Source organism: Galeopterus variegatus, unplaced genomic scaffold (assembly GCF_000696425.1).
Source record: "Galeopterus variegatus unplaced genomic scaffold, G_variegatus-3.0.2 Scaffold1529, whole genome shotgun sequence".
Taxonomy (NCBI): domain Eukaryota; kingdom Metazoa; phylum Chordata; class Mammalia; order Dermoptera; family Cynocephalidae; genus Galeopterus; species Galeopterus variegatus.
Window position 1 is genome coordinate 248,875 of NW_007727640.1, and position 11,854 is coordinate 260,728.

Genomic DNA, 11,854 nt, shown 5'->3' on the forward strand with positions numbered 1-11,854 from the left:
TGTTATTTGTTATTGGAACATTCATGGGTTTTATGGCTGTTTTCAGGTTTTTGTTTTGTCTTTTTTTTTTTTTTTGGCCACAGTGTGCTTGCTCGTTCATCCCCCTCTGATCCCAACAAACTTTGTTTCTCTTGTCCTACTGAGTCCCCGTCTGAAGGCTTTGTTAAGGCTTCTCTGAACATACCGATTAGTGCAGATCTTAGATCTAACTAGAACCAAAAGAGCCAGGATACTGCCATGGGCTTCCACTTTTTGTCCCCGGTATGCTGTCAGCTGCTAGAGCCAGCTGAGAGGTGGAAGTGTGTGTTGCATTTATTTACGTCTAATTACATCTCAGACTGTGTCTTCTCATTATCCATCCACACGTACATGTTATCCACATTGGAAGTTGCATGTGAGCAGGGACTGGCTGATCATGCCTTTATCTCCTTCCTTCCTGCTTTCATTCTTTCTTTTTTCCCTTCCTGCCTTCCTATGTTCCTTCCCTCCTTCCCTTTACAAGATTATTTCTAAAATAGAACTGCCTTATTTGAGAAACTCCAATGCCAATCAATACTAACTTATAAAGAGGGGATGTCCTGCATACTACTCAATAACAGTAAAACAATAACCACTAATAATTATTCTCATGTTAAGTATTTAATGGATCTTTCCGGTGTGCCATGCCCTGCAATAAGGTCATTTTATGCATTATCTTTTTTAATCCCCATAGTTACCCTTTGGGGTATGCACTGTTATTCTCATTTTACAGATGAGGAAACTGAGACTTTGAGGCAGGAAATTGCCCAAGAAAAGGCAGGTAGAGTAACATAGGACAGGAATAGGTACCAGGGTTGGTCTGGCTCCAGAATCCAAGTGAGAAACCACTGATGATTCCTGTCCAGCCTCTCTTCTCTCTGTCAAGCTCGGGTGGAGCAGAAAGGCGGCTTGCCTTGCTGTTGAATTCTGCCTTGGTCCTGTGCTGTATGAATCCCCAGCCTGGTTAGTTAGGTCACACAGTGGCCCAGCACCTTAAGGAAATTCAGTTAAATTTTGATAAACCTTATGAAAATAGAGATCAATAATTAACTTCCCAACTGTTAATGTTAACATGTTAACATTTGAATCTCCTCAACCTAGCCCCAGCAGGTGGGAAACACTTCAATGAGTAAGCACTGCATAACAAGGCCTGCCTGTAATTTCCTAAACTAATCCCAGTTATTTAGTGATATAATGTGCATTTTATTGTAGTGTAGTGTGAAATGAAGTTGATTTAAGACATTTTTACCAATAAGTCAGCAAATGTTGAAGTTTTTAGCTGTTGAGGTTTTTTAATGATGATACCATCTTAAATTTTTATGACACTTTCTTTTCAAGGATTGAGCCTGAGTTTTATTCTTGTTTTGTCATTGCTGTTGTTTATTTCAACTTACCTAGCCCAGTACCTTCACAAAATAGGTGCTTGAGAAGTGACTTTTTAAAACATTTAGCTTATAATTTACAAGGAGTTTTCTATATACTTTCTCATTTAATTCTCAAAATAGTGTTAAGATGGAAAAGGTATGTGTATACCCATTTAAGAGGTCAGGAAACTGAGGCCCATAGAAGTGACTCAGAAATACTCAGGTGATAATACTCTGTGCTGACTTGCCCTACTTAAGAGTATAACAACTCATGTCTTTGAAATCATTATTGAAAGCCAGAAGATTGTTTTTAAGCACACTTAGTCACTCTACCTTAAATGGTTCTTTTTAGTTCTGACTCACTTTATGATTTTATGGCTGGTAAAAATAGAAAAAAAATGATAACAATATTTATTCATTCCTTCCTATGCACTAGGCGCTGTGCTAGCACTTTGCATGCAGGGTCTCCAGGTACTCCTCAAAACAAGTCTATGGAATAGGCACTGTTCTCACTTTACTTTACGAGAGGGAGATCTGGGGGTGAGTGAGTAGGTCAAATAGGACTTGAATGAGGTCTCACTCCCTTCATTACATGAGCTCTTAGATCACTGGCTGTTCGTGGTGGTGTAAGCATCAGTACTTCTTTTTTGTAGGCATCAAGGTCAAACAGTTGCAAAAGCCAACATTAACTCATGGTCTTAGAATAAAATGTTAGAACTGTATGCCTGTAACGTAGCAATAGGAAGCATAAAGTTGCCAGTTAGAGCTTTTTTTAACATGCGTAAATTTGTTTACATGTGTATGTGGGGGTTCAGATTGCTAAATATTACACTTTTCTCCAAGTGCAAACATGCTATTTTAGGATTTGAACTAGGCCAGGTTTCTCATAAGCTATTTAGTTAAGGAAATATGATTAATTTTTGAGGAATACTCGAGAAGAAGAAACACACAAAAAATGATGTCCTGTTTCTGAGTGTCGTATTTGGTTGAACGTCAAGAAGAAAATGGTGTAGGCACTTTGGAAGACAATTTGGCAGTTCCTCAAAATGTTGAACATACAATTACCCATGAGCCAGCAATTCTACTCCTATATATATACCCAAGAGAGGTAAAAATATATCCACCCAAAACCTCATACATGAATGTTCATAACAAGACAATTTGGCAGTTCCTCAAAATGTTGAACATACAATTACCCATGAGCCAGCAATTCTACTCCTATGTATATACCCAAGAGAGGTAAAAATATATCCACCCAAAACCTCATACATGAATGTTCATAACAGCATTATTCAGTCGGGTGCTTGAATGTCCACCCAAATGTCCACCAACTGATGAATGGATAAACAATGTAGTATATCCATACAGTGGAATATTTGGCAACAAAAAGTAATGGAATACTGATACATGCTACAACATGAATGAAACTTAAAAACATTACACTAAGTGAAAAAAGCCAGACACAAAAGACCACATATTGTATGACTCCATTTATATGATGTGCCAGTATAAGCAAATCCATAGATACAAAACATAGGAAATATAGGTTAGTGATTGCCAGGGTCTGGGGAGAAGGGAGACTGGGGAGTGACTGCTGATAGGGTTAGGATTTCTTTTTGGGGTGATGAAAATATTCTAAAATTAGATAGTGGCAATGGTTGCACAACTCTATTTGTATACTAAAAACCACAGAATTGTATACTTTGAAAGGGTGAATTTCATGGCATGTAAATTATATCTTAATAAAACTGTTATTTAAAATTAATAATAAATCGACATATGAGGGAGAAAAAAGAAGAGCAAGAATACACAGACTATTCGTATTGTGCTTTCCATGAGAGTGAAATTTCATTGTGTAGCCCATTCTGATAAAACTGTTAGCAAAGTGAAATCACAAATTGCTGAAGCTCTAGCCTCAATTCTGTTATGGTAAAAGGTCACTAAAGAAAAATGTGGACGATTTTTTTTTATGCTGACAGTGTGTGCTCCCCTGGTGGAAGTTATTTTCTGTTATTACAGTTCCATACAGATACAAGAGAGTTGAGTAGGTATATAGGATACACTGTCAATTTTTTATGCTATTGTTAATGCTAAATTTAACATTGCTTGCTCAAATGGTTAATGTCCTAGAAATCAGTTGGGCTAATTAAGTCAAGAAATATGATTCTAACTCTTTGGGAGAAAGGGTCAGATGGATAACAGACTGAGGAATATTATGCATTAGATGTTGCTTTCAATTCCAAGAAGTAATTTGGTTCCTGCATCTTCATGCAACAAAATGTATACTGAATTATTTTTTTGAAACACAGATTACTCATAAATTAAATGTCTTCCAGGAATATTAGAATTGGCATGGGTTGTTCTCTGTTAGAAATTGTAACCTTTTTGTGTCTAATGCTTTAATGTCTTTAATTTTATTTAAGTACACCTTGTTTCCAATTAGCACCTTGATTTATCCTCACATTTTCCCATGCACAAGTCCCATCTGATTATTCAGAGAGTACACTTTTTCCCCTTAGTGGTCAAAAAGAATGAATTCTGTATAGCATTGTCTGAGTGTTTTTCTCACTATAGGTATACTTTTTCCTAGGCAAATCCAATAAAATAAATCAGAATATTTACAGAAGACAAATTCTAATACCATGTTCTTCACTCATTTAATGTGTACAATTCAATGGTTTTTGATATATCCACAAATTGTGCAACCATCATCACAGTCAATTTTATAACATTTTTATCATTTGAGAAAGAAACCCTGTAACTTTTAGCTATCAGCTCTCCCCATTTCCCCACTCGACCCCAGCTGTAATCAGCTTCTACTCTACTTCCTATCTCTGTAGATTTCTGTATAATGGAATTTCATGTTACTAGAGTCATATAATATGTGATCGTAATAACTTCGTATAGCATACATTATACGAAGTTATACGAATGGAGGAATCATTATGATCCCCATTTCACAGATGAGGAAACTGAGGCACAGAGTGACTTGCCCAGGGTCACACAGATTGAATGCAGAGATGCTGGGATTGCTTTAATGTCTTTAATTTTATTTAAGTACACCTTGTTTCCAATTAGCACCTTGATTTATCCTCACATTTTCCCATGCACAAGTCCCATCTGATTATTCAGAGAGTACACTTTTTCCCCTTAGTGGTCAAAAAGAATGAATTCTGTATAGCATTGTCTGAGTGTTTTTCTCACTATAGGTATACTTTTTCCTAGGCAAATCCAATAAAATAAATCAGAATATTTACAGAAGACAAATTCTAATACCATGTTCTTCACTCATTTAATGTGTACAATTCAATGGTTTTTGATATATCCACAAATTGTGCAACCATCATCACAGTCAATTTTATAACATTTTTATCATTTGAGAAAGAAACCCTGTAACTTTTAGCTATCAGCTCTCCCCATTTCCCCACTCGACCCCAGCTGTAATCAGCTTCTACTCTACTTCCTATCTCTGTAGATTTCTGTATAATGGAATTTCATGTTACTAGAGTCATATAATATGTGATCTTTTGTGACTGGCTTCTTTCACTTACTGATACAATAAAGTTCATCAAAGTGTTTTATAATAACAAAAGGGTCAATTCATCAGGAAGATATAGCAACTATAAACATGTTTGTACCTCATAACAGTGCACCAAAATGCATGAAGGAAAAACTGGCAAATGAAGGGAGCAATAAAAATTTCAACAATAGTAGCTGGAAACTTCAACACCCCACTTTCAATAATGAGTAGAGCACCTGGGCAGAAGATCAAGAAGTAGAAAATTTGACCTATACTATAAACCAACTACATCTAACAAATAGCTATGGGAAAATATACTCAACAAAAGAAGAATATATGTTCTTCTGAAGTACACATAGGACATTCTCCAGAGTAGGTCATATGCTAACCATAAAACAAACCTCAATAAATTTAAAAGGATAGAAGTAATACACAGTATTGTTGCTGATCACAATGTAATGAAATTAGAAATCAATTATAGAAAAAAAAATGGGAAGCTCAAAATTACATGGAAATTAAACAGCACACTCCTAAATGACCAGTGGATCAAAGGACAAATTAGAAAATACTTTGAGGTGAGTGAAATTGAAGACACATTTTAAAACTTACAGGGTGCTGCTAAAGTTGTCCTTAGAGGAAAATTTATAGTTGTAAATACTTCTATTAAGAAAAGAAGAAAGATCTTAAATCAATAACCTAAACTTCCACTTTGAGACATTAGGGGGAAAAAAAGAACATACTAAACCTAAAGCAAGCAGAGGAAGGAAATAATAAAGTTTACAGCAGAAATCAATAGAAAATAGCAAAACAATAGAGACTGTAAAACTTCTAAAACTTTTAAAACTTTGTCAATTGTAATAAATCAAATTAAAATACTTACAGAGACATTAAATAAGGATTATTTCTTTTCACAAAATAAGTGACATATTACCTTAATGTATAAGCATTCAATTTTCAGCATGGCTTCCATGCACCTATTGTATAAAGCAAGTCTCCCAGAAAATATCCACTAGGCACTATCTTCTTCCCAATTCAGATTCAGTTTGGAAACTGTCAACCAAATCATGAGCCCTTTTCAATCCCTAGCTATTGAGAAATCTTGCCTAATAAAAAGAACACTATTTAGGACTTTCTAATCTATGCCTGATTCCTCATACCTCTACTTCCTGCCATGTGACTTTGCATAAGTTGCTCAATCTCTTTGAGACGTTTTCTCATGTGTAAAATAGAGATAATTTTCTCAGTCTGAAAGGAGTATGTGAAATAACATATATAAAAGAGCCTACCTAGTCCAGTGCCTGGCACTGAGTAGGTACTTGATTGGTATCTATTTTATATTCATTTGATGCTTTAAAAATTGAACAACAGACTAATTGCCTATATGGCATTGGTTTACATACATGAATACACTTGAAAGAGAGACGAGAAGAAAAAGAATTTAATGTTGAATCCTGCTATGTACCAGGCTTTGGCATACTCACGTTATCTGTAGTTGAACTATATATAACTTACTTGACAGGTTAGACAGTCAACTGAAACACTAAACTCAGGCAAAAATACACATCTTGGCATAAATATTTGGGCCCTTCAAATGTAAACCCACTTACAATTTAACTTTTTTAAAAAATTTTTGGGTATTGGTGTAACAAATTCTATTCCTTAGGTGTTAGGTAAGCATACTTCTTGCAATTCTGTTGCCTATTTTAGAGTACAAGCTAGTGGCATTAAAGCTTTATAGTATATTTATTAGCTTATAGGCAAGATAATAGATTAAATTCTGTTTTTACTCAAAGTGTATTTTGGCAGGCACTTTTATGCTTATTTTGTTTATTGTATGGTTGATGACATGAAAATTGGATATTTTCACCACTAATAACTTCAAGCCAAGTTCTAGTTTTGAGACAAGTGCTTCTCAAAATTTAAGTGTAAATACTAATTATCTAGGGATCTTGTTAAATGTGGATTCAGGTCTGGGGTGAAGGTAAAAAATCTTCATTTCAAATAAGCTTCCAGGTGTTGCCAATGCTGCTAGTTCATGGACCACCCTTCGAATAGCAAGACTGTGTAGAACCCAAGAGGTCTAGGCAAGTGCTGGAAACAAGTAGAGCCAATCTGACGTTATAAATCATGGCCCCAACTGCCTGCCCACACTCTCTGAGTTTAATCCGCTTCCTTCACTGAACCCTGAAATAAATTGAGAATTCAGAGGCATTGAATAGCAGTGATTCTGTTCTTATATTTCAAGTATTACAATGATCTAATAAGGTAGTAGACTACCTCGTTGTGTGTTTTCTGTAGTTCCTTTGTATCCTCTGTTAGCCTGCCCACCTCTCGCACTTCTTTACACTATATCTCATTGAATATCAAAAGTGGTATATGTGAAACATCTCCATTTCCATTTTTCAGAGCTCTGTAGCTGCGTTATTGGCCCATACTGTATCTATGGCAAAGAACAATGAGATGGAAATCGTTTAAATCCCAGCAAGGCTTTCGTTACCAAACAAAAAGAATCACATGCAATTGTTTCCCTGATTTTCTAATACCTTAAATGAGCATTTATGTAAGCTTCTCAGGGAAGCTCATCTCAAATCTTTAGTCATTTAGATGATAGAGCAGATTGAATTGCACCTGTAGAGTCCACAGTATGTAGGACTTATTTTTGTACGTAATTTGACTACAGACGCATCATCTTAAGATGTGTCAAATTAAATTCTTAATATGAAGTAGATGTGGCTTGAAATGTAATGATTGCCATCTGACTTGTTACAGAACACAAAAATGGTCACAGTGAAGAGAAGAGGAAAACCAGAACAAGAAAATGGGGAGAAAGGAATAACCTGGCTGATGATGTGGCGGTATTAAAAAGTGGCTTAGCAACAAAGGTGTATTCTGCCTATGGGAACAAGACGGACAGCACAAGGGAAAAGAGGACCCACAGAAGAACAAAACGTTTTTTATCCTATCCACGGTTTGTAGAAGTGATGGTGGTGGCAGATAACAGAATGGTTTTATACCACGGAGCAAACCTTCAACACTATATTTTAACCTTAATGTCAATTGTAAGTACATTCAAAAGAAGGTGATTTATGATGTCTTTAAATGTACCATTGGGGAATGGGTTTCCATCCAGTGCTTTGGAGGATCATTCAGGGTTGGCACTTCCACTATTCAGCAAGTGACTGAAGAGAACGTGAGATTATTCATTGGTTGATTTTTTTGTAATGACAATAACAGTTATCAATATTGCATGTGTATTCTGTGTTAGACAGTGTGCTTCCTACTTAAAAGGCATGATCTCTAATCCTCCTGGCAATCCTGTTAGGTGGGATTATCATCTCCATTTTGTAGATAAGAAAACCAAGTCTCAGAGGAGTTAGGTCACTTGCCCATGGTCAGGTAAAGCTAGTGAGTATTGTAGCCATTGCATGGGACCTTTTGCTTATCCAGTTCCCAAAACCAATGCTCTTTCTCTGTCTTAGGAACTTTGCACAGCTGGGTGTGGGCCTTCAGTGATACTTTGGGATGCTGGTTGTGATTCATAGTCACTCTTGGAGCTTCCTAAAGCCTCAGTCCTCTAATTAAGTATCAGTGAGGTGAGGCCTAGGAATTTCTCACTCTATTTTTCTACTCCTGTTTTGAGTTGGAAACACAATAAATATGCATGATTGTAAAAATCAAACACCTTGGAGCTTCCTAAAGCCTCAGTCCTCTAATTAAGTATCAGTGAGGTGAGGCCTAGGAATTTCTCACTCTGTTTTTCTACTCCTGTTTTGAGTTGGAAACACAATAAATATGCATGATTGTAAAAATCAAACATAGCCAAAGCCTACTGACTAAAAAATAAGTATCCTGTATGCAGGCTCTCTGGCCTCTTCCCAGAAGCAACCCTTGGTAAAAACTTTTGCATAGGTTTCTAACCAGCACTGCCCAATAGAAACATAATGCAAACCACATATTTAATTTTAAATCTTCTAGTAGCCACATTAACGAAAAGTAAAAAGAAACAGTAAAATTAATTTTAATAATGTACTTTATTTTATATTCAAATATTATCATTTCAAAAATTATTCAGATATTTAACTTTTTTTTTTAATATACTAAGGCTTTAAAATCCAGTATGTGTTTTACACTCATAGTACTTATCAGTTTGGGCTAGGCACATTGTACGTGCTCAGAGGCCACATGTGGTGAATGGACACTATATGGGGCAGTGAAACTACACATTTTTAAAGTAAATATGTATGCATATATGACTTTCTTTCAAACAGAAAGGGAGCATTCTTATACACCGTTTTACACATTGCTATTTTCTTGGAATGTTAGAGATCGTTCCATAGTAGCCCATACAGATCTACTCTCACTCATTTTAAGCTTTAGCATAACATTCAATTTCATGGATCAGCTCTAATTTATCTGAACAGCAACCTTTTAATACATTCCCCAAGATGAATGTGGACAGAAACCATGTTTGGGAATGTTGCTTTAGGGTTTCTTCTTCCCTCCCCAGTGCTTCTTGTCTTTCCCCTCACAGCTTTGAACCATTCCCTGATGACCCCCAACCCTGCCTCTGCCCACTCCACTCTTACCACCCAGTCCCCTGCTCAGGCCTGTGTGCCTCAGCTCTCTCTTGTGCAGGAGGAAGTAAAGGAAAGCTCCATTTCCACCCCATAATTCCAAATTTGTCATAGGAATTGTGATTATGAATGTGGACTTTGAGTCAGACTGACCTAGGTTGAGAGTTCTGGGTCTGCCACTCACCACTGTGTAATGTGCCTCAGCCCTCTCTTATGCAGGAGGAGGTAAAGGAAAGCTCCATTTCCACCCCATAATTCCAAATTTGTCATAGGAATTGTGATTACGAACGTGGACTTTGAGTCAGACTGACCTAGGTTGAGAGTTCTGGGTCTGCCACTCACCACTGTGTAGCCTTGGACAAGTGACTTAGTTTCTCTAAGCCTTGGTTTCCTCTTTTGTTGGGCAGAGATTGTGACAGTACCTAGCCCAGAGTTTTGTTATGGGGACTAAATGCAGATGCATATGCAGTTTTCAGCAAGGACCTCATCCACAATAAGCCTTTGTGAATGTTGGCTCTCACAATTCATTATAATAATGCAAAAAATCCAAAAACAGGTTACCAGGTTGTTGAGGACACAAGAGGGTAGTAAAGATAAAGCACTAGCAAACATGGTCAGTGTGGGATCCCAGAAGTTGGCAATCCAGAACTTCAAATGAAAGGAAAAAGAGCTTGATGGAAAATTAATATCCAACATTTTGGTATAGAGAACTAAGTCACGTGGCAATGCAATTTCAGAGAAAAACACCTTGAAATTGAAACTTGTTTAAATTCATCATTATCTAAAACTGCCATCTATGAATTTTATGGAGAGACTTTTAAAAAATTTGTTGAATGAATGAAAATTCAGAACTACAAAATACGTATGTTGCATGAAACGTAAAAAGAGGTGGAACCCAACATAAGAAGTGAATTGCTTATTGTTTACACAGAGTTCACAATTAACTTTGAAAAATTTATCTCGGTTGCAGGTAGCCTCTATCTATAAAGACCCAAGTATTGGAAATTTAATTAATATTGTTATTGTGAACTTAGTTGTGATTCATAATGAACAGGTAATAAAGTTTTTTTCTTTTTTCTTCTATCTGTATCCGAAATGGCATATCTAATTGGTGGTAGTACAACAGACCTACCATAATTCTTCTCTGTGTTTAGGAAGGACCTTCCATATCTTTTAATGCTCAGACAACATTAAAAAACTTTTGCCAGTGGCAGCACTCGAAGAACTATCCAGGTGGAATTCAGCATGATACTGCCGTTCTTGTAACAAGGTATATGGATTTCTTATTCCTCAAATCTCTGTTTCAAGTCAGGTTGATAGGATGGTTTCATACATTCCTGGCAGCCAGCCCCTAGTACTATACAGGGTTTCTCAATTTAGGTACTGTTGACATTTTGGACCAGATAATTCTTTGCTCTGGGGACCACCCTGTGCATTGCAGAATGTTTAGCAACATCCCTGGCCCCTGTTTAGTAGTCATCACTAGTACTCCCTCCTCTAAACTGTGGCAACCAGCTGTGTCTCCAGACATTGCCAAATGCCCCCTGGGGAGGCAGAATCACTTCTGGTTGAGAACCACAAACCTATAGGTACCAGATAAGGAATAATGTATTAGGCAGGCTTGAAAGTAAATTCCCTTATATTACAGATTTAGCTGCTATTCAGATTGAGTGGGTTGTTGCCATGCGGGGCATGAGTCCAGTGTTGCCAGATTTGGTGATTTTTTAAGAAGCCAGAGATGTGGGTTCTTGTAGATGTTAAATCTCCCCATTTTTAAATAGTAGCTACTATCTCAAAAATCTTTAAAATGTTGTACAGCGGTGCTGGCCTAATTGTGCCTCCTCTGATACAGTCAGAAACCCTCCTAAGTGAACTTAAATGAAAAGCATTTAGGGTCTTCTCCGGAATGTTCTCAGAGTCTTTATGAAACTAGAATCACTTACTCCAAGGTATTGGGAAATGTACTAGTTGAAGAGGTTTCTGACTGCTCCATGGCTACCCTGGCAGCAGCAAAACACTTCTTAATGTAGCTTTTATTCTTAAATCAATGATTCCCAAATGTTTTTTGAGTTGTGAAACCCTGGCTTTGTTAGTCTGCTTTTCTGTAACCCTCCCCCTCTAAAATGTGTGCTGTTGTGAATGCCTAAAAGACTCTAAAGTGTTTACTTGTGTTGACATATTCTCTTTGGTGTTGTCAAGGCCTAAGTCTGCTTTGCTTTCAGGCAGGATATCTGCAGAGCTCATGACAAGTGTGATACTTTAGGTGAGTCCTCTGTGCATATCCTCTACGGCTAAAACAGTTTACTACATGTCTTTGTTAGAAGCCACAATTGCTTTTTAAAGTAAATCTTTGTTGGTTCCCCCCCCCCCCCCCCCCC

The 11,854-nt window shown here is 36.9% G+C and overlaps 1 protein-coding gene across 1 annotated transcript in view; it reads left to right on the plus strand.

Moving 5' to 3' along the window:
- ADAMTS9 (ADAM metallopeptidase with thrombospondin type 1 motif, 9) overlaps nt 1-11,854 on the plus strand; it is a 155,259-nt gene that overhangs the window by 21,489 nt on the left and 121,916 nt on the right. The window contains exons 4-7 of the mRNA XM_008577537.1: nt 7,672-7,961; nt 10,447-10,530; nt 10,631-10,746; nt 11,699-11,739. Of these exons, the coding sequence (XP_008575759.1) occupies nt 7,672-7,961; nt 10,447-10,530; nt 10,631-10,746; nt 11,699-11,739 (531 nt within the window). The remainder of the gene's footprint in view (nt 1-7,671; nt 7,962-10,446; nt 10,531-10,630; nt 10,747-11,698; nt 11,740-11,854) is intronic.